Source organism: Prionailurus viverrinus, chromosome A3 (assembly GCF_022837055.1).
Source record: "Prionailurus viverrinus isolate Anna chromosome A3, UM_Priviv_1.0, whole genome shotgun sequence".
Taxonomy (NCBI): Eukaryota; Metazoa; Chordata; class Mammalia; order Carnivora; family Felidae; genus Prionailurus; species Prionailurus viverrinus.
In genome coordinates, this window is record NC_062563.1 from 60,619,328 (window position 1) to 60,642,816 (window position 23,489).

General features: G+C 40.0%; 1 protein-coding gene across 8 annotated transcripts in view; it reads left to right on the forward strand.

Annotated features, from left to right (window-relative positions):
* Window positions 1-23,176, forward strand: part of AFF3 (ALF transcription elongation factor 3) — a 572,861-nt gene extending 549,685 nt beyond the window's left edge. For all 8 annotated transcript variants that reach the window (XM_047854476.1, XM_047854481.1, XM_047854474.1 and 5 more), the window contains 7 exons: window positions 3,379-3,442; window positions 5,746-5,882; window positions 10,942-11,013; window positions 12,871-12,964; window positions 16,262-16,311; window positions 16,465-16,688; window positions 19,367-23,176. In XM_047854476.1, coding sequence (XP_047710432.1) covers window positions 3,379-3,442; window positions 5,746-5,882; window positions 10,942-11,013; window positions 12,871-12,964; window positions 16,262-16,311; window positions 16,465-16,688; window positions 19,367-19,488 — 763 coding nt within the window. In that variant the 3' untranslated portion in view covers window positions 19,489-23,176. The remainder of the gene's footprint in view (window positions 1-3,378; window positions 3,443-5,745; window positions 5,883-10,941; window positions 11,014-12,870; window positions 12,965-16,261; window positions 16,312-16,464; window positions 16,689-19,366) is intronic.
* The last annotated feature ends 313 nt before the right edge of the window (window positions 23,177-23,489 follow it).

The window sequence follows — 23,489 nt, forward strand, 5'->3', positions numbered from 1 at the left end:
ATGCGAGGATGAGAATTGTGACTAATGTGTTTGTAAATGGCCTCTGGACGGTACATTTTTTTCAGCATCTCAGCTTAGTGTCAGCTGCATGATACAGTCAGAAAATTAGATGTGTTACTTACCCGCGTACACTATTGTGAGAGTTTGTGACCCAGCCTCCATATCAGATTTAAAAATACATTCATATGCTTCAGATCAAAACAATGTTGATTAAGGAGCATATATTAGGAATCAGGAGGCCCCACCATCCTTAAGGGCAACTTTGAAGGTTAGTAAAAACTAAGGTGCCATAGCTTATTGCCAGGAGAATCCTTTCATGAAAACGAAATGCATTTGAAATGATGATCTGTTGGTGACAAGGTCTACAAAATCGGGCAAGAAAAAATTGACCAAACTCATATACTAGAGTGTGGAGCAGATAATGATGTGGAGAATTTCAAGTTGCCATGGAGACGTTCTCTGGCTCATTGGCTGCGATGCTGCACCCCATCAGAAGCCACCACTCTCCTCTAAGCTCAAAATGAATTCAATGCTATTCAAAGAGGATTCATGTACCTTCTACCATGTAGAAGCCTAAGACTATAGGGTGGGGAAGATCAAAGAGGTCCCAGCACAGTCCCTGCTGAAAATGTACCAGCTGCAGAGCTGCCCACATGCAATAACTGTAGCCATACCCCTCCAAAGGTAATTAAATGCCTAGACATGTAGTGTAAGTAAGAAGTGGTATCTAGGAAAGACCCAGATGAGCATGGACCAGAGTTACCAAGAAGGTCTTATGGTACAAGAATTTGAGGGAGAGGTAGCATTTGGCTCATAGAAGGCACTCAGTGAATGTGCACTCAGAGAGCAGAATATTCTAAGTGAGAGGAAAAGGATGAGTAGAGAAGCCCTAAGACAGAGATGGCATGTGAGCAACACAGCAAGGAGACCACCCCTCACCATGGCTACAGTTGTGGGGTTACCAAGATCAGTGGGGGCCTGAACTGAGACTTGATCCCAGAGGATCTGGAGATTGACTTTAGATCTGGAAGTAGTATGGTGATTTAACGAAAGCCATGTTTTACAAACACTGGTTAAAGGTTAAAGCTCAGGATAGATCACAGGGGAGTGAAACAAGAGGCCAAGAGAGGTGATGAAAGCCTAGGCCTGGGTAGTGGATGTGGTCACTGAGAAAAGGAAGGATGTTTAGGATGCACTCATAACATCTGATAAGAGGGAAGAGAAATCGATAAAGACCCCGGAACTCCTCTCTTGAGTGGATAGGCTCTGGGAACTCATCTGAAGCTCAGGTGTCAGGTCTGGGTCTGAGCTAGAGGTAGGGTCTGCTCTTCTACACTGAGGCATTCCACAAAAGGACAAACAATAATGCAGAGGATTTTTAGGGCAGTGCAACGATTCTCTATGATACTATGATAATGGTGGATAAATGTCATTATACATTTGTTAAAACCCACAGGATATACAAAACCAAGAATGAACCCTAATGTAAACTATGCACTTTGGGTGATAATGACGGGTCAGTGTGGGTGCATTGATTGTAACAAATGTCCCACGACTCTGGTCAGACCTGTTAAGGTAGGTAAGGGAGGCTGATGGGAGAGGGGCAGGAGGTATATGACAACTCTCTAAATTCTCTATACTTTCCATTCAGTTTTGCTGTGAACCTAAAATTGCTCTGAAAAATAAAGTTCATTAAAAAAACAAAGATAGCAACAACAAAATAATGTAAATTACCAGAACTGGAATCCAAGACCAGTATTCAGTGTGCATTCAAAGGTCAGTGTGTGGACAAAGAAGGGAAAACCACCATGTAAAGGTGAAAACCCATTCAAATGGAAAAAGTGTGAACTTCTAGGAGATGGACTGGAGAAAGTAGAGCCAGTAGGAGAAGCATGGCCTTCCTATGAAGGAAACCTCAGACCCACCTGCCACAAAGACCCACCAAGATGAATAGAAGGTTTCAGGCCTGAGTGGCAAGAAGAATGATAGAGGGCAGATGAGCCAAAGACAGGGAACTTAATTGTACACATTAAGGGAATTCTGCAGCTCTGTTCCTCATTTCTTTGTTGGAAATGTTAAATATTGCCAGCACATTATCACAAGAATGACAATATTTTACAGGGGAATAAAAGACCAAACAAAAGTCCTTTTTGGCCTCTGTGATTTGTACTTGAGACTAATTATTATAAAAAATAATAATTATTATTATTCATTATGATAATGGTTTGATTAAAACCATTAAAATGAAGGTAAAACTTTGGGATTGCAATGTCATTGTCACGGTATGCATGGTTTTTCTAAGCATTTTGACCTCTTTGGATAAAAGGATGCTTTAACCACCTAATAATGCAGTAAGGAAAAAGACCCATTAGAATCTCAAAGAAGAGGGTTCAGAATAAGCATTTAACAATAGATGAGTCAGTCCATGATTAATATCACTACTTATGTCTTACTCTCATTCAGGGAGTCCTGGCTTATATTGGATATTCATGAGCAAGTCAAATTTATTGATTATATAAAGACCCATAATATAAAAAAGTTTATGCTGATGGCACCTAGAGTATGTAGATTTTTAAAAATCTATCAGACTAAGCATTTAAAGGTACTGTCTGATAAGTAGCTTCATGTAACTTGGGGTCATTACACACACTCAGATCAGTCTCTGTATTAATTACCTTCATCTCCCAGCAGAGTTAGTGCTGGCCAGGGTTATTGCTTTAATAATGCACATGTCTGCTGTTAATGTTTACCAGCTAGCTAATCAGAACTCTAGAGAATACATGCCACGTTTGCATTGTTACAAGGTAGACATCATTTTACAATTAACTTCATTACAACTGGAATATAATCATACAGTATTACCTCTTTTCGTGTTTCACTGTGAGGCCTTAAAATAATTAGATATAGATACATACAACTGTAGGTGCCATTTATGCACGTAAATGACAACTTACCTTCATAGGAATACATAAATATACTCACCCAAACATATCTGTGCAAGTATTATGAGGTGTATTTATGATCTTTAAATTAAAAAGGGATTGTTTTATACAAATATCATGTAAAATAAGATTTTTTACTTGTTTTCTTAACCATGCAATAAGAAATCTGATTCACAAATTAGACACTGGGGAACCATGTTAAAACCACTGTAAATGTAGACTGTCTGCACATATTGAATGTGTTTTGAATAGTTAATTTAAGAGAAAAATAATTGTGATATTTTACATACAGGAAGTAATTTGGGAATGCAAAAATGCTTGATTCCATATTAAACAGACTTTTAAAATTGTGATTCAAGTTTGAGCAAAAAGAGAAGAATGTTTTCCAAAGATCTTGCACTTACACAATAATGACATTTAATATTCTTTCCTGTAGGCCACGCAGTGCAGATTATTTTATGCAGGAAGCTAAACGGATGAAGCATAAAGCAGATGCAATGGTAAGACCCTTTTCTTTCCAGATATGTTCTTCCAAATTATGTTTGTACTGCAGCTTCATCACTGGGGCAATATAGCTGGGGTAATTATAAAATCTATTACAAGGATGGCTGGGTCTGTTAAATGGAGAAATGTTTATATAATCAAGTGCTCATAGCCCAATAAATTATGACTTCAACCAATAATGTCTGACTGGGAGAAAGTCCCGGATAAATGAATATTTCAATTTAGTTCTAAGGTTTGAATAGTAACTAGAGGCAATGGAGTCAGTGGGTGGTAGTATTTTTTTTCCTTTAAGAAAAAAAAATCTGGGTTTGCATTTTTCTCTCTTGTTAGCCTGGCCAGCCCTTGGCTTGGTCCCAGGATCAAATCCCTTTTCAAGAGGACTCATGTTCTGCCTGTGTATCTGCCAAAATTAATACTTCCTCTGATACTGTACAACACAGAAACCATTATACTGCACATAAGACCCTAAAGTCACCATGATTTGATGTCTTCCAAAAAAATAACTTTTCTTACTTGGATAATCTCCTGTTTTGGAAAGTGTGAACCTTCCAGGCAAGAAATAGAAAACCTCTGGGTTTTTCTGAAAGAGATCACATGGTTGGTCCATCTTAGGTCTCATCCAAAGAGACTCCTTCCTACCCAGTAATTCCAGTTCTGTTCCCCTCCAGCATTCCCAACAGATTAGGGTGCTGGAGATGAATAAGACGTTTCAGATGACCTTCAAGGTAGTATTCCAGTGCTGAAGGTGCTTACATCATAAATGTACCCCTCCCCAGTGTCGCTGATGTTGCCAAACATTTATTTGTCAGAAGATCACTGTCTAGGTACACTGATGTGCAAGGAAAATAGGCAGAGTTATCAGAAAGTAGACAAGAGAAGTGGGAGGTACAGTTCTTGTCCTCACAACCCCACGGTCTAGTGGAGAGTTCTGGTCACCTGAAGAAGCTGATGCATGATCGCCATTGGAGAAGAGCACAGAATTTTAAAGCGGAATGAAATTTCCTGCCTGAATCATGCAGTGTTTACCAGGAGTGTTCGTTCCATGTCGTGTTATCCCACCTGACCTTTCCTTTCAACATTCTGCTCCAAGCCACACTGGTGCCATCCCAGCCTCTGAGCACACCTCACTCATGCCAGCCACCGGGCCTTTTCAGCAGCAGAGCCACACACACACACACTCACTCACTCACACATACTCACACCTCCACTTCCTCCACAAATCCAGCCAAATCATACTATTCCTTCCTATGGCCATTTTCAGGTCTCTTCCCTGAGCCTCCCCAGCCTTTCTGCAGCCCCATGACTTGCTCCCTTCCTATCATCTTTTTGCATTGTACTCTCTGCTTTGCATTTTGTTAGTTAATCACAGACTGCCTTGCACTTTGAACTATCTTGTGGGTGCATGTTTTCTCTCTCCAGATGTATTCTGTGTTCCTGAAAGAAGCTTTTGTGTATCAAGTACACACTGCACAGAATCGAGTGCTGTAGAAAACACTTGTTGAATGAAATGACTTCCTTAATTTGAAAGCATTGCCAAGAAATATTTCTCTATAGCCTATTAGGATTATAAGCTATTTGAAAACTTGATTTGCCAAAGAGGGAGTGTTGCTCTACATTGCTGTTTTCTAAGGTATCCGTTACTAATGAGAATTGGTTTCAGAGGCAAGACTTAGATTAGTAATTTGTGTAATTCTGTTCTGATTGATGAATAAATATGTGAAAGCTTGGAAGAGTATGCAATCCAAACTTAGAATATGTAATTATTACCGAAAGTGATACATGTATATGGAATATACACAATACATGTATATGGAACCAGGAACTTGATGTGTAAGTTCAGATTTATGAGAACCTGATAATATGAAGCTGATTCTTGGTTATCCTCACCAATGTGGAGAGAAACTAAATAAATTTAGACAACTTGAGGTAATCATCCCAAATAATTTTTTATTTGGCATAGCATAGAGGGACAAGGAGTGAGGTTGCCAAGCAATTAGGGGTTAGAAAGAAGGAAACAGAAATTAGAATAACCATGCAGTTCTAAGCAATTCTGATTGGCAGCTGTTGTATGGATCTGGTACAATTCTGTATATAACCGTTCACCCACTTACCCTAAACCAGTAGCAATTTGCAAAAGTAACTAGAGAAGGAAGCATCCTATTTCTTTCTTCTCTCGGCTCCATTCACAGGATTTTGGAACTCAGAAGTCAGGTTTCTCAAATAAAGCATATTGACTATGTGACAATGCCATTTTAAAAACTATACTTAAGGAAGACACTGTATTAACTCTGTTGATCAGGTGGAAAAGTTTGGAAAGGCTTTGAATTATGCTGAAGCAGCTTTGTCATTTATTGAGTGTGGAAATGCAATGGAACAAGGCCCAATGGAATCCAAATCTCCCTATACAATGTATTCGGAAACAGTTGAGCTCATCAGGTAAGCACTACGTCTTACTGGGGGAGTGGAAGGGGTGAGGAATGTATGTCAGTACTATGAATACAGAGAAAAGAATTCCACCTGCACTATCAGCTACCAAGAACCAAGGTGCATCCTCACAAAGAACAACATAAGATTTTGCAAGGCTCTTTTACACACCCTGCCTCCCTTGCTCTCTTGTGAGTGAGCAAGAAAGCTCCTATAACCCCTGATTACTTCAGAAAGGAAGCTGAGTCCAAGTAAGATGTGACATGCCTACTTCACCCAGCTGAGAAGTGGCAGATTTTGAACTAAATTCACCTCAGTGCTGCTTTTTTTTTTTAACCTGATTCAGGTTAGTATAGTCTAAATCTTAACTCCATCAGTAGATGATTCAGGAGTATTTAACGAGAGGAAAGAAGATTCGGGGCGGGAGGGATTTTAGGAAGGGAAAGCCACCTTGTGATATGCTGTCTCAGAGGGTGCTGATGTTGTTTGGTCTTAAACCTGAATGTGAGCACCATCCCCCACCTGGGTTGAGACATTTAATGTGAGCAGATACAGGGTTTCTGACATGGGCATATCAAGGGTTGGATGGGAGACTCTTGGCTTCCATCATGGAGACCCAGAAAAGCACATCTTCAATGTCTTTTTTAGTGAACCATTAAGGAAATTTCATCCATGAGCCATACTGAGAATCTTGTCATATAGTTTTTGTCTCTATTTAGTCAACTGCTTAGAATAATATCTAATACCCATATGTGAAATTATTCTTCCCCAAAACTAACTTTAAGAGACTTTTCTAATTCTGGAATTCTTTGCAACCTAAGATTAGATATTTTTTAACATGCCCCACCATTCCAGATGAAAGATTTCTAGTCCCCTTGGGTTATAACCTTTTTGATCTGAATTGGCCCGAAGATACAATTTGGTATTTTATACCATTCTCCCTCAGTAAATAGGTTCCAGCCTTTGAAACTGTCATCCCAGCATCAGAGAATATATCATCTTCAAAAACCACCCCTTAAGAACGTTTTAAAAGTCAATACTGTCCATTTTTCTTATTAAAATATTTCTGCTACGTCAGTGTATTGGTGATTCCTTCATACTATTTACATGATATGTATGCTATTTTTGTCAGTGAAAAAAAGAAATCACCATAGTAAAATTACTGTATGAGATCCTAGATCGTCACATTCCTTCCTCAGAATAAGGCACAGACTCAGATACCCACAAGCAGTCAGGGAAGAACATGGTGAAAGTAGATGGGCACAAAATAGTAAGGTGTCCTAGAATGTGAGTGCTTTGAACCCGGGAATTTGGGAGGAGTCTGATTTGTTTACTGATGTATCCCTAATCCTTGGAACAGTTCCTGAACGTAGTATGTGTTCAATAAATACTTGAGGAATAAATAAATAAACCAGTCACAGGGCCTATGGTGAACTCCAGTGTGCACGGCCCCCTTTAAGGCATTCAAATTTTAAAAAACAATCCCAAACAACAATGAAAGCCTGAGGGCAGTCAAATACATCTGGAGGTGCTGATGTGCTACACCTGCCCTGCACCAGAGTTAGGACTCTAGTGTGTTCACTGATATAAGTATCATTGCATGATGGAGAACAAAATCTATTTTCTAGATAATTCAGACTGAGTAGAATCCCTTGAACTAGTCAGAAAACTAAGACAAAAGAAAGTTTTCTTATCTGAGTTAGAAAATAACATTAATTTATTACTTATATCTGCATGTTGCCCACCAGGCTTGAGACTCTTCTCCCCCACTGAGAGCCAGTGGGGGCTGGGAGCCTTGGCAAGGGAGGATCTCACCACAACTGTCCAGCTCAGGCTACATTCTTTGTGCCTATAGACAGAAGAATTCCTTTCTCCCCAAGGGATACCAAGCGACTGGGGACACTGACAAGTGGACCCCTGCACCACGAATCAAAATGGTGCCACAAAAGCTCTGAAAATTAGATTGTAATTGGAACTACAGCCCAGAAGTAGGCCAGGACCTGCCTGCTAAACCTAAACAGGGTGACTTCCTTTTAAAATAAAAGATTTAAATAGAACCCTGGGTCTCCTAACATAATAACCAAATGCCCAAGGTTCAATAGAAACTCACTCATCATACCAAGAAACCAGAAAATCACAACTGGAATGAAAAAACACAATCATTTGACACCAATCACCAAGGTAAATCAGATGTTGGAATTACCTGACAGGGATTTTAAAGCAGCCATCATAAAAATATTTCGATCAACAAATGGTGACAAATTCTCTTAAAAGAACAAAAAAAAAAAAAAAAAAAATAGAACATCTCAGCAAAGAAGTATAAATTTTCTTTAAAAAAAAAAAAAAAAAGAACCAGGGGCGCCTGGGTGGCTCAGGTGGTTGGGCAACCGACTTCAGCTCAGGTCATGATCTCATGGTTTGTGAGTTCAAGACCCACGTCAAACTCTGTGCTGACAGCTCAGAGCCTGGAACCTGCTTTGGATTCTGTGTCTCCCTCTCTCTCTGCCCCTCCCCCACTCATGCTCTGTCTCTCTCTGTCTCAGAAATAAACATTAAAAAAATAAAAAGAGGGGCGCCTGGGTGGCGCAGTCGGTTAAGCGTCCAACTTCAGCCAGGTCACGATGTCGCGGTCCAGGAGTTCGAGCCCCGCGTCAGGCTCTGGGCTGATGGCTCAGAGCCTGGAGCCTGTTTCTGATTCTGTGTCTCCCTCTCTCTCTGCCCCTCCCCCGTTCATGCTCTGTCTCTCTCTGTCCGAAAAATAAATAAACGTTGGGAAAAAAAAATTTTTTTTTTAAAGAAAAAATAAATAAAAAGAACCAAATGTAAATTATAGAAATGGAAAATAGAAACAAAGATCTCACTGGATGGGCTCAGTAGTAGCATGGAGATATGCTGGTTCATAACCCTCTCAGGAGATTCCCAGGTATAATCTGAAACCAGGCCCTGTACATGGGGGCCAAGAAGACACTGGGGAAGAGGCAGGCCACTCCAGGTTGGTAGGTAGCAGGTTTAATAAGCAAAGAGAACTTACATATAAGACTTGTCTTGAGTGGCCATAAAATTAATGGATTCCCATACTTGCCCACCAATTCTTAAAGTTTATATGGAGGCCTTAATGAGTTCACTCAAGTATACTGTGAAGGTGTTCTTAACACCACACACTGTCTCAAGGTTGTGTCCTTGGAGCAGCCTCTGGGAACAGAAAAGGCAAATAGAACCCACATTTCAAGGACAAGGGAGGAGATGAGGCTCTGATCATCCAGGTCCAGCTCACAGGTCAACTGGCAGTCACATTTTTTTGAAGACCTTCCCCAGCAAGACAACAGAGGATAGAATCAGTGAACTTAAGAACAGAAAATAGAATTTACCCAATCTAAGCAACAAAAAGAAATAGACTGAAAAAAATGTATAAAGCCTCAAGCACAATGACGGAAGATCCAACATGTGTCTCATTGGAGTCTCAGGAGAGAAAGAGAGTGGGATTAAAAGAGTATTTGAAGAAGCAGTGGCTGAAATTTGCCAAATTTGGCAAAAGATATAAACCTACAGGTACAAGAAGCTGAGAAAAACCCAAGTAGGATAAACCAAAATAAATGCATGCCAAGACACATCATAACTACATTTCTGAAAACTAAAGACAAAGGAAAAAAATCCTGAAGACAACCAGAGAGAAATGTAGGGGAGCACCAGTTTGTATGACAGCAGACTTCTCATCTGAAACCATGGAGGCCAAAAGGGAGTGGCATGACATTTTTCAAGTAGTAAAAGAAAAAAAACCCATCAAAATGAATTTTAGATGCAGGGAAACTTCATTATACAGGAATGACTAGGAAATAAAAATATTCTCAGATATGAAAAACTAAAAGTATTTGTTTCTGACCTATAAAGATGGGCTAAAGGAAGTTCCTCAAACTAAAGGAGATGACAAATGAAGGAATATTAGAGTGTCAGGAAGGAAGGAAGAACAGTGGAAGAACAGAAATGTGGATACATGCAATAAACTATCCTCTTCGTGAGTTTTATAAATCATACTCAGTGGTTAAAAAAAACTGTACCACCATCTGATACTCAAGACAATGTTATTTAAAAGTGAGTAAAGGGACATACATAAATGGAAATAAGGTTTTCATGCTCCACTCAAAGTGGAACATGTTAACACCCATGAATTGTGATAACTCATGTATATTGTAAATACCCAGAACAACCACTAGGAAAACTGCAGAGATCTATTCAGAGGCACTGCAAATCTGCATGTTGTAGACCTAGTATAATAACAGCATCATATCTTGAGCAATTTACAATGACCTTCACAAATACTATCCTTGTAACAAGGCTGTGTAATCAGCAGTATTCATCATATTTTATCAACAAGGAAATCGAGGCTTAATGACATTCATTTGAGCTCTCACAACTAATAAGAGGCTGAACCAGGATTTGAACCCAGGACTCTGACCATTTCTGCTATGTGTTCGTTCTCTCAAAGAGTCTGTAAGTAACGTGGTATATTATTGGGAGAGTGAAATGGCCATTTGTCCCCTTGATTAGAGAAATAAATGGGAGTAAGTAAAGTTCAAAAGAGCCACCTTTTTTAGGACACTTACACAGCCATCAAAGCAAGAGTTCCATAACAATGAAAAAGGGGTGAATCCAAGCATTCATCTGAGTACAAGGAGTGAACATTTTTCTGAAGGTTGGTTTGGAAGGATTGAACTTCACTCAATCTTGTCAGCCACTCAGCCATAAGTCAAAATTTTATAAAAATGGATGTGTCACTATATTCATGGATAATATTTGAACTGGCCTCACTCTCAACCACCGGTAGCATTTGAACTTGTATTGTTAAGGGGGAGAAAGTAGCTGGACAATCATTAAAGTCATTTTGTTCTAGTCATCACAGTAGTGTAATGCTTAGGGAAAATGGGGCAGCATTAGCTAGCTTTTAAGAATTAATAACAAGTGCTATGAAAAACTAAGTTTTGGGGCAAAGGGAACCTCCATCATAGAAGATGTTCTGTTGTTAACAAGAAAGCTTTTTTTTTTCCTTTGGGTTTTCATTTCTTTTTTCCCCTAGGTATGCTATGAGACTAAAAACCCATTCAGGCCCTAATGCCACACCAGAAGACAAACAATTGGCCGCATTATGGTAAGTGCATGATATCAACTTAAAATAGCCTCCACAGCCATGTATACCTTCATTGGCAAACCAACTGCTGAAATGTATACATTTTTCTACTACCTTCTATCATGCAAAAACAAATGCAGTTCTGATGGTGGCTGGGGTGAGCCCACACAATTTCTTGCTGGCCTACCAAGCATGATGTGAATTCACAGTGATTGAGAGTCAACAGGTTCATTACACAAGGATAATTTTTTCTGTGTATTTGTATGTATGTGAGTGCATGCACAACTTTAAAATCAGGTAGGTCTGTGTTTTAATAATTTGAATGTGAGTTGTGCCAAATGTAATTTCTCTTGTGTTTGACACTTTAGACACGATCAAAATAATCCATTTGTTTGTTTACATGTGGGATTATTATGACTAAAACAAGATGGTGCCCTGAAGTTCTCAACACATCAAAGAAACAGCTTATTACACTGTAATAACAGAAGCGTTTCTTTTAAACTGTTCACCAGCATGTAATAGATTTTTTTTCTGTATCTGTGGTGATTACAATGGTAATGACTATGTGAATATAATAATAACAATTTTCCCCATTATATCTCCTTGGAACACCTCACCTCATTCTCCCAAATCATAGGCCACCTGTCTTGGTTCCTCCTATATAGGGATCCAACATTTTTTGCTCTCCAGTGGTTCATATTCTACTCTAGAAACTGATCTGCAAGTCAGAGAATCAAGTCTCAAAAAAAATAACAGCAACATTCAGAAAAGAGAGGGTCTCAGGTAGTTTTGCATTGTCACACCATCTGCAATTTTTTGTGCTCAGAAGACACTAGTAAGTTGTAGTTGCTACATTGGCATTCTAGCATGTCAGCACCAGAACTGAGTTAGCAAATAATTGAGGGAAAAGCACCAGGGAAAAGCGGAGGGTATGTCTCAGTAAATGCTTTCTTCATTGTTTTCAAACGTAAAGTTCCATTATTAGGATTAACAAATTAATGATGATTAATACCTAATATTATAGAAGATAGAATACTAATATGTAAATAATAAATGTAAAATAATAAAATAATGATACTCTCAGCCTTGAGTTTTTGCTGTTTATAAAGTATTCATATATATTAATTTGAACTACTTATACAGTCCAGTAAAGTAGTTTAAAAGTGAAGGGAATACAAACAGGTGGAAGAGCTGTTCTTTCAGCAAAGCCGAAGGTGCAGAAGTCAGGGCACCAGAGAAATCAAAGTAAGGTGGCTCTGCCCTGAAACTCCCCCAGTGAGTTTCCCAGTGACTGGGAAAGCCCTGTGCTAATGCTCCCTCACTCCTCCCATGGAGAGAGACTGTCCTCTAGTGGTGGAAGAAGAAAATGGCCTGTCCCTTGGCCCCAACAAAGAAGCAATAAAGCTATGTTATAGTGGTAGATATGTTTATGGAATAACTCCTTGAAGTTTTGAATTCTATCTTTTGAACTAAAGGAAGGTCAGATACTTTTCAGACGTAAATGTAAGTTTAAAAATATTACATATAGGGGAGCCTGGGTGGCGCAGTCGGTTAAGCGTCCGACTTCAGCCAGGTCACGATCTCGCGGTCCGGGAGTTCGAGCCCCGCGTCAGGCTCTGGGCTGATGGCTCGGAGCCTGCAGCCTGTTTCCGATTCTGTGTCTCCCTCTCTCTCTGCCCCTCCCCCATTCATGCTCTGTCTCTCTCTGTCCCAAAAATAAATTAAAAAAAAAAACGTTGAAAAAAAAAATTTAAAAATATTACATATATATAATCATGATATAAATGCTGAGTGCCTTAGAACAAGAGTTGTTTTTAAGTCTTGTTTGCAAAGGACATACTCATGCTTTCAGGGCCCATTTCTCTCTTTCTGCTGCAGTTATCGATGCCTGGCTCTCCTGTACTGGCGGATGTTTCGACTCAAAAGGGACCACGCTGTGAAGTACTCAAAAGCACTTATCGACTATTTCAAGGTACTATCTGGCTAATGGGCAACATTATTGCTTGTATCCACTGGTCTCTCTGTCATGGACATTTTCAAGGAGCCTGGTAGAATTCATGGCTTTGGGGATAATACAGGAACCCTCTGATATCAACACTAACCCCCTTTATGACATACTCATGGTGTTCAAGGCTCAAAGAATGGCCTTGAGAGTCCATCTAATTTATCTCCCTGCCTTGTGTCCAAGTATTTTTATGGCCTCAAGAGAAAGAATATTAGTGTCCTAGGAAATTCCTCTTTATAGCTAACCAATTTCTCATGTTCCTTTAGAGCTTCTTCCTCTTAGAAGTAACTACTTAGAACTTCCTCATAGCTCTCTCCAGTAGCTAATTTAACTTTTAATCAAGGCATAGTTTTAAATGATAAGAAATGGCTTGTTAGAACTCAGAGGTAGTAGGTAAATATAAGGGTAGGATTGGAAAATATGCTAACTTTTCCCTATCTCAGGAAATGAAATCATTTTCATTGGGAGAATAAAAAAAGAAAACCTTCTCTGATGTACTTGTGAAGTGGACATGAAGTTATTCATTTGAGATTTCTCAACCCCTTTGCTGTCCATTTGAAACAAGAAATTATAGCATTTCCACCTCCACCAACCCCATGTCAGATACACACCATCATTTTAGATCCTTTAATCCCCAGCCTCCACTTCTTAGACATCATCTCAGATGACCAGGCTACGTTGGAGGTTCTGTGGGCTATGACCAGCATGCCATCTCCTTCCTGGTCACGTGTGTAAAGTAACCAGGTGCTAAGGCAAGGAGATAACTGTTTTGACACATTGACCGTTCTGTGTCATAATGACAAGAACAGACACTGAGTCTATTCCTTTACTTCCAGAAAGTCAGAATCTAAGAGCTAATACTGAAGAACATTACTACAGTCAAAAAAAGAAAAGAAAAGAAAATGCTTGAATAAAAAAGGAATCTGAACTCTGTAAGCTACAGAGATTACCACATAACTTTTAAGGGATATAAGAAGTTCTTAGCCTATGTATGCCATCCATGAATATGTACAGAATGGACAAAGAACACAACTTAAATATCAGAGTTTCCCCTCCAGGGGCTATTGGTGGCTACCCTTAATTAAAGGCCATTTAAATGCCTTTATAGTATGAAGTTCAGAGATTATGAGGGCACCTGGGTGGCTCAGTTGGTTGAACATCAGACTTTGGCTCAGATCATGATCTCATGGTTTGTGGGCTCAAGCCCCGCATCAGGCTTTCTGCTGACAGCCTGCTTCAGATTCTCTGTCTCCCTCTCTCTCTGTCCCTCCTCTGCTCATGCTCTCTGTGTCTTTCAAAAATAAATAAGCATTAAAAAAAGATATTTTATTAAAAATAGACCTACCCTATGACCCAGCAGTAGCACTTCTAGGAATTTACCCAAGGGATACAGGAGTACTGATGCATAGGGGCACTTGTACCCCAATGTTTATAGCAGTACTCTCAACAATAGCCAAATCATGGAAAGAGCCTAAATGTCCATCAACTGATGAATGGATAAAGAAATTGTGGTTTATATACACAATGGAGTACTACGTGGCAATGAGAAAGAATGAAATATGGCCCTTTGTAGCAACGTGGATGGAACTGGAGAGTGTTATGCTAAGTGAAATAAGCCATACAGAGAAAGACAGATACTATATGTGTTCTTTCTTATGTGGATCTTATGTGGAGAAACTTAACAGGAACCCATGGGGAAGGGGAAGGGAAAAAAAAAAAAAAAGAAGTTAGAGTGGGAGAGAGCCAAAGCATAAGAGACTCTTAAAAACTGAGAACAAACTGAGGGTTGATGGGGGGTGGGAGGGAGGGGAGGGTGGGTGATGGGTATTGAGGAGGGCACCTTTTGGGATGAGCACTGGGCGTTGTATGGAAACCAATTTGACAATAAATTTCATATATTAAAAAAAAAGATATTTTAAGTTCAGAGATTATGAAACCTTCAGGTGGCAATGATAATTTGTCCATAAGCAAAGTGTTTTATCGATACAGAGCTGCCTCTCAATAAAGGACTTGATTCCCACTCATGCTTTTAGTCACAGGGCTTACAGGTAGTGAAGAGGCATGAAGGCAATAGTAGAATTTCCACCTGTAAGGCCATTTCTTACCATTCTGGTAACACCTCCGCTAAAAAACTAAAAATCACTCACCACTTCATAAAGTCCTTTTTAACCAAAGAAACACCTTGTCTCTGGGGTACCAGGCTGAGGCTGTTTTCTTCCCTCTGGAAGGCAAAATTCACATCAGTATCATAAAGACCATTTTTTTTCCGGGGCTCCTGGGTGGCTCAGTCGGTTGGGCGTCCGACTTCGGCTCAGGTCACGATCTCACGGTCCGTGAGTTCGAGCCCCGCGTCGGGCTCTGGGCTGATGGCTCAGAGCCTGGAGACTGCTTCCGGTTCTGTGTCTCCCTCTATCTCTGCCCCTCCCCTGTTCTTGCTCTGTCTCTCTCTGTCTCAAAAATAAATAAACATTAAAGACCATTTTTTTCCTTAATAGTCCCATAGACTTATGTCCAAGAACGCATCATCAGACTCTCAGAGAGGAAATCTGTCTGTACATTTAGCAGCTTTCCTTGCCAAAGTCAAAACTTCTTTTCAATGCCTGATGCAAACAACTGGCTTATGTAACATAACATCCTAAGCCAAAATACTCAGATAAGTCAGTTTTTGAATACTCTGTTACGCACATATATTTTAATTTGTTCTTTTAGAAAACTTCAACAGCACTTTCCTTTAAAACAAATACTTCTAAACTTCATAAGTCAAAACAATAGAATCTGATGTCTCATATATTTTCAGGCATTAAATGTATGGCAGTGGTTTCTGTACATATGCCCTACATTTAAATATAAGGTGTTCCCCGTGGGTGTGGCAGGGGGAAGGTGCGGTCCTGCTCCTTTTTTCCTTTTCAGAAAAATTAAGCTAGTTGAAAAAACTTAGGCTGGTTTAGGATTCAACAGACCCTTAGGATTATGATTTAATTTGGTACACAGAATTTGGTGCATGAAAACCCAGCCTGTGGGTTGAGCTCTTCATTGTAGCCCATGGTGGATGCCTGCAGGCCATGCAGCTGCCCCCCACCAGCTTCCAGAAAAGAAACCAGTAGCCTAGTAATTGTAACTTCCCAGATCCAATTTCTGTGAATCTTTATTTTATCTGCAGCCTCTGCCATTACGTCTCTCAAAGGTCACCTGAGAACACGTTATCGTCAGCTGTTTAAACTTAAACAGATGGTACTCACTGTCAACGTTTTTCTTTTCCTGCAGAATTCATCTAAAGCTGCCCAAGCCCCATCTCCATGGGGAGCCAGTGGAAAGTAAGTTCATTTCTCCAAAGTAAAGGTGATAAATGAGGCACTGCATGATGCTGGGCCATGTGCTACTTTGCTCACAGCACCCTGGGGAGCTGTTCTATCCCACCTGGTACCAGCCCCCCTACTCTTGTTTTTTTCTACGCTCTCCCCTTCCAGGAGCACTGGAACCCCATCCCCCATGTCTCCCAACCCCTCTCCGACCAGCTCCGTGGGATCTCAGGGGAGCCTCTCCAATGCCAACACCCTGTCCCCTTCCACCATCGTCAGCATCCCACAGCGCATCCACCAGATGGCAGCCAACCACGTCAGCATCACCAACAGCATTCTCCACAGCTATGACTACTGGGAGATGGCGGACAACCTGGCCAAGGAAAACAGAGGTGTGTGAGCCTCTAGGAAGTGTGTGTGTGTGATTCCAACCACATCCCAGGGAGCCAGCCTGACGCGGGACATCATTGAGCAAGTTTTCGTCATTTACCAGAGGAGACGGTAGAAGCTGTGCACTACTTTTCCTGACCTCCCACCCTCACTCAGGGTCTCTCGTGCCTTAACCTACCTTAATCTTGACTATAGGAGATTAGAGATGGAGGTGGACGTAGATATGATACAGATACATAGAAATGGTGTAAATACAGATAGAGATATGTACACATATGCTCTTCTTTGAGACTGTGAGCTCCGTGAAGGTAGGGGTAACGTTCTATTCAGCTTCGTGTTCCCAAGACCTGCACGGTGCCTAGAATACAACTAGGGACCTGAAACATTTAACTATTAATTAATGAGGATGAATGTTCCTGGCTGCATAAGTGATAGCTGCTTGCCACTGAAAAGAAAGTGTTTTATAGGCAGCAGTAAGTTCTATTTCTCTTTAAGTAAGGTTTGTTTTCACAGATTATAAAACAAATGCATGTCTACTGTGGCTAAATTTGTAAAGTGTGGAAAACTACAGGGAAAAACATTTTTTAATTATCAGTAATCTTATCACCAAGAGATAATTACTGTTAACATTCTACCAAAGTTTCCTCTAGTCTTCTCCAAACATGCACAATTCTTGCCAAAATAAGATTATAGTTCATATACAGTTTTATATCCTGTTTCCATTTAACAATATCAGGCATTTTCCCATGCCACTAACTAGTTTGAAAACATCTTTTATGATGTTCTAGAAGACTGTCATAATAGTGGTTTTACAGTCATAAAGTATCATGATTTCTCAAAACCATTCCCTTCTTGTTGGACATTTATATCACTTCTAACTTTTGTTCTACTACGAATAATGTTATGACAAATCTCCTTATATAAATCATTGTCTATATTCTGATTATTTTCATACAAGGGAGAATTTGAAGGTCAACAGCTATAGATTCTTTTAAGATATATATTGTTATATATCTTAATATATATTAACTTTTCTCCCAAATGATTATACCGATTTACTACTCTCCCTCCCAGAGCAGGAGAGCACAAATCTGAGTTCACTTTCAAGCCATTAAGTGCGAATTCTGTTCCCACAAAAGCATAAGCTTCTGAGGACAAGACCAGAATGTTCACAATGAGATGAGGAATTAATGGCATAGATAACCACGTGGGTCCTGAGTACATGAAATTGGTAATAAAACCGGATAGTACATAACATGCATCCCAGAGGTGACACACCCTGAAAATCTAATGGGAATGCCAGGGAGGTCAATGCCAGGAGACTGAGGCCACCAGGAGAGGCCTTCTAGAGGAATTGACAGGGAACAGGGTTTGGAAAGGCAAATAGTCGTTGTGTAGCTGAGATGGAGTGGGGTGGGCATCCCCAGTGGACACAACAGAAGGGACAGGACGTATAAAAATTGACATGGCCAGTTTGGGAGACCCTGAGCAGGCCACACTCCAGATGGCACTGCCAGCTGCCTACTGGATGTCTCCTACCAGAGGGCTCAATGCTACATGTCCAGTGTAAAGTCGGCATTTTTCCTGGACCTGCCCCCTCCTCCCCAGTTCTGCTCCTGGATTCCTGCCTTGGCTTCCCTCCCCACCACCTCAGAGTCTTCTCTAATCTCTCCCTCGCCTTCTCCGGCAGGACATCATTCAGCATGTATATGAGGAACTTTGAAAAACTCCCAGATTCTCACTTTCAAAGACTGTTGTTCAGTGATCCAGTTATGACAGTATAACAGCCATATGAGCCATTGTTTCTCTGAGCCACTATCCCGTGATCTCTGAGAGAGCAGAGCCTGCACCTTATTCGTCTTCTGTACCCCCTACCTCTACCCCCTGCACCTAGCACAGTGCCTCAGCACATAATAAATGTTAACGAAGGCACAGACCTAGAGAATGTCCCAGGACTAGAAGGTGACCTCAGTAGGGGTTTTTCAGAACCCATCTCTGACTTTCCCCCAAGGTCCTGGACCCTTCTGCCTTGGACTCACTGCAGGGGTTCAGCACATGCTACAGTTGAGTACAGTATTAAGGGGTGACAGAGCCATAAGCCACATCTAGGGCAGGATGCATTTGTGCACAAGGACAATGCAGTCTAAGGAAGTAAGTTTTCTTTGCTATTTGGCTGAGTAAATGTTATTCATTTGAATGAGAAATAAGATAAAAAGAGAGAGGGAGGCGAACCATAAGAAACTCTTAAATACAGAGAACAAATTGAGGGTTGCCGGAGGGGAGGTGGGGGTGGGGTGGGCATTAAGGAGGACACTTGTTGGGATGAGTACTGGGTGTTATATGTAAGTGAGGAATCCCAAAATTCTACTCCTGAAGTCATTATTACGCTGTATGTTAACTAACTTGGATTTAAATAAAATTTTTAAATAAATAAATAAATAAATAAATAAATAAATAAATAAATAAATAAGAAATGGCCAATAGAATTAATTGGATATAGGATGAGTTCTCTACCTTTGGGTTTTATTTTGTCCAGTGGAATGCTAAAGTTGCCTGATGGAATAGAGAGTGCATGATTTATATAGAGACTGTGGATGGAATTTTTTCTTAAGTCACTCAGGTCTCTCAGGGTAGCACGCTCAGCACGTGTGTCACTCAAACGACTCTCTCTGTCCTCTAGAATTCTTCAACGACCTGGATTTGCTCATGGGGCCTGTCACCCTGCACAGCAGCATGGAGCACCTGGTCCAGTACTCCCAGCAGGGCCTGCACTGGCTGCGGAACAGCACCCACCTGTCATAGGGAACTTGCCCCTGAGCTGGATTGTGCTCTCATCTCCATGGACGGCTCAATGTTTCTGGACACTGTGCTACTGAAATTCCCAGCCACAGCATTTATCGAACTGCGGTGAATATTTTCTCAGCATCGAACAATGGTCTTTTCCCAGGGCATGTGTGTTTGTATGTGTGGGCATAAAAGAAGTTGCCTGTGTATGTGTGTAAGATATACAGCTCTTTAAAATACATTTTTGTCTAGTTTTCATAATCCCAAGCTAGACAAAGTGATCAGAGGTTTCTGATTAGAGAATATACACTTACACACATGCACGCACGCACAAAATCACACACACACACACTTTCTATTTCAAAGCTAAACCATGACTTCTTAGAACATTCAACCAAAATCTCATGGGTTAGTTAACCAGGTGCAATACAGCACACCAAAAGCTTGACTGCCAGTTAAGATGAACCTAGTTCTTATACTGTTGATTACTTTCAGTATTAATATACTATTCCCCAATTAATTTTTGATTGTGTGTATTATGGATAATTGAATAACGAAAAAAGTCAGTTATTTTTGTGCTGGACGTTTACTAGATTGCATGTTACCAAATACCTTGCCTTTTGTCTAACACGCACCCTTCCATCCAACTTTATTATCAACTAAATGCGTTATAAGCAAATGGATCAAATCCCACAGGCCTTCCCTGCCCTGCCCCCCAAATCATATGAAAATGGCACTGGGATTTGGTAACAACAGTGTCATTGAAAGCTGACCAACAAGAACAGACAACTGAGCTTGGAGCTCAGTTGGGAATTGAAACCTTCTGCACGTGGAACAGTAAGCCTGCCCAGCCCACGTGTGTTTTCTTCCTGCCACTGTGACACAGCAGCCATAGAGCCACATGGCATTTGTCAGCCAATATGTTTCAAGTCTTTTCTTCCCACGATAGCTTTCTTGCAAATTTTCTTGGCCAAATGGGACATTACCTAGAACGTCTCTTCACTAGGAGTCTGTATCTGCTGCTTATCAGGCTGAGAAATATTTGCTATCGTGAGACTGTCTCACCCTCTCACTCTTTGTGCAGAATGCAGGCCTCTAATAGCATTTTGATCTGGGGGGATATGTTTCAGGCTTTGATTTGCAAGCTGCTTATTGTGCGGGGTGAGTTATTTTTGCAATGATCACAACCCTATTTGGGGTAGCAACGACTAGAACATCATGTTTGCATCCTGTACGTCTGGTATGTTTACGTCTTGCCCTTGATTCTTTTCTTTTCAATTAAGTTTACATTTTAGTTTTTTGACATCTTGTTTACAGTCTTTGTATGAAACTTACTTCTTTTATAGTCTCTTGTCATGCCCTAGATTTAGTCTTCTTGTTAAATATATTTGAATATAAAAAATACTGGTAAGAAGAAAAACTTCTGCAAAAGAGGATATACCTTGCCATGTCCTTAAAAGCAAAACTAATGTGCTTGAAGCCTCTCACTTGACAGAATTGCACCAGAGTCAATGAGAAAGAGTCAGGTGATGCAGTATGTGGAATGCTCCATTTTCCAAGGTGATGCTGGCACAAAACAGTTATAGTAGATTGTGATATATGCTTTCCCTGATGCTCTTACTGCTTTGGTTGTAATGTTAACATTTTTGTCACCTGATCTGTAGATGGGAAATAAGACTGCTGTCATTCTAAGCACTGATTCAAAACTGTACAAATGATTGAACAACTTAGGTGATTTGAAATGAATTTAAAGTGAAGGGTCTGAAGTGAAATGAAGCCAGTGAAGGGTTTGTGAAATTTGCATTTGGCTTTGGCCCTGAAATGTTACCAGTATTTCTATTTTACATTTGTCCAACTGTGGGGCGCCTCACATCCCTTTCACTAGCTATTGGCAGAGTTTGCGATCCCATCCTATGTTGGAAATTTGAGTCTAACTTGGGAAATTTTGGATTTTTTTTTTTTTTGGAGGACTAAAGCTTAGTTCTAGTTACCCTTGATGAATCCTGATGAAATGTTGAAACTGTCAAAGGGATGAACCTCAGGGTCCATCGTGCATCCCCTGGGTGCTTTCTGGCCCTGCCCATCCTCAAAGCCACGGGTCTTGTAGCGGCCCATAACGTGCTTACCCACAAAACCCCATGTAGACCCACAGGAGGCCCCTGACTGATTGTGCCCACAGCATTTTATCAGCACTTACGTGGCCCGTGTTCCGCAAAAAAAAAAACACTTGGAAGTCGACATCTTGGAGATGGTCAGAGCATGCAGTTCCTCTCCCTGTCTTTGATCTCATCAACTGACCACGTGAGGGCAGCAGTTTTTGTTGGCTTTGGCATAGATGATTTTGGTAAGGAACCATCTTCTGACTGTTACTTGTGAAAGTCATTCATGACTTATTCCTTTTATTTAGCTTTGTTCAAAGTAGAAATACCTTTCTTGTGTTTTTGGATTATAAAAGTAATACATGCTCATTGTAAAGATTCAAACAATACAGCAATGTAGAAAGTAGAAGGTAGCAAGTCCCATCCCTGAAAGACAACCACTGTTGACAGTCTCATGTATATTTTTCCACAGATGCTCCCATTTAAACATACTATCATTTTTTTCTCTTTGAAGACATATAATTTCCTCAGAAGTTCAACATAAGTTCGACTGACCTTATCCTTCCATGACCTGAGTGGATGCCTTCCTTTATTACAATGTTAGAGTTACCTTTGAAAGTAACCCAAATATATTCCTGATCAAAATTTGGGATTTGTTACTACTCTCTACAGAGATCAGACTTATGTGAAGGAGTGTGCCTAGAAAGTGAGGTTTGGTTAAAACAGATATTTCTGGAAACTTGCAGATTGCAGACAAAAACTCGGACCCCCTATCTAAAGAAGAATGTACTGGAAAAATAATCTGAAGAGTTGACAAATTGTGTGCTAGATCGAACACATGGAATGCAATGCAATGAGATTTTCTGCACTAAAACTTATCCTAGTATGTAAAACAATGATGTGTGTATTATATAACAGTGATGTGTACATTTCTGACATCCCATACATGATATACACAGTTTGTATAAATGCATACATTTAAAAATATATATGTACAATACAGCTAACATAAAACTGTAGTATGCCTGAAGGATATTACTAGTGCCTAACATTGAGTATAAGTCGCTGCGTGTTCGCATCACCTTGGAAGTGCAGTAATTGTTAAAACTTAATCAGTGCAGCCAACATTATTTATGAATCACATCTTTGAAACTGTGCAGTAGTATATACATATATATTTTTAAATAACATTTTTCACAGTTTTCCAGAGTTACTGTTGAAACCTGTATCACCAAAAAAAAAGCAAAACAAACAAAAAAAAAAAGCAAGATTTTTTTAATGATGTAGACACTCTTCAGACCCAGTAATCTGTGTGTGATTTCCTGTTTGTAGATACCCAAGAGACTTTAGCAGTCACCAGCCTTAATGCATGTACAGGATATTATTGTGACTTAATTTATCTGCAGTTTTTAATCCATGTGAAATTGGAATTTATAAACTGACTTGGATTAAATATGTCTGCCTTTCTAAGGTTGCAAATGTTACATTAAATGACTTATGTTGTAAATGAGAGAAACCGAGTTGTATGTAAAAAAAAAAAATGTCCACCAATTTCTGTGAATATTTTTACAAGGAAACTTCAGAATCAAAATACGTTCAAATAAGAATTCTGGTCCCTCGTTCATAATCTCTTCAGAAGCAACCTTGTTGTTTCATGAATCTTTTAAATGTAGCTTCCATGGATTTTCATTACTATAGGCCTGACATTTTTCACAGTCAAGATGGAAGCATGTTCTCCTGCATTTATAACTAGTTTACAACTTGTCTTTCCCATTTCCCAGCACATATATGCACACATGCATGTGCAGAAGAACACCCCCCAGTGTCTCAGAAAACGCTGAATAGAAAGCTTGAGGAGTTCATATTGATGACTGCATTGATGCCTGTCTACCCAGTAGTCCTGGTATACTGTTTTATCTA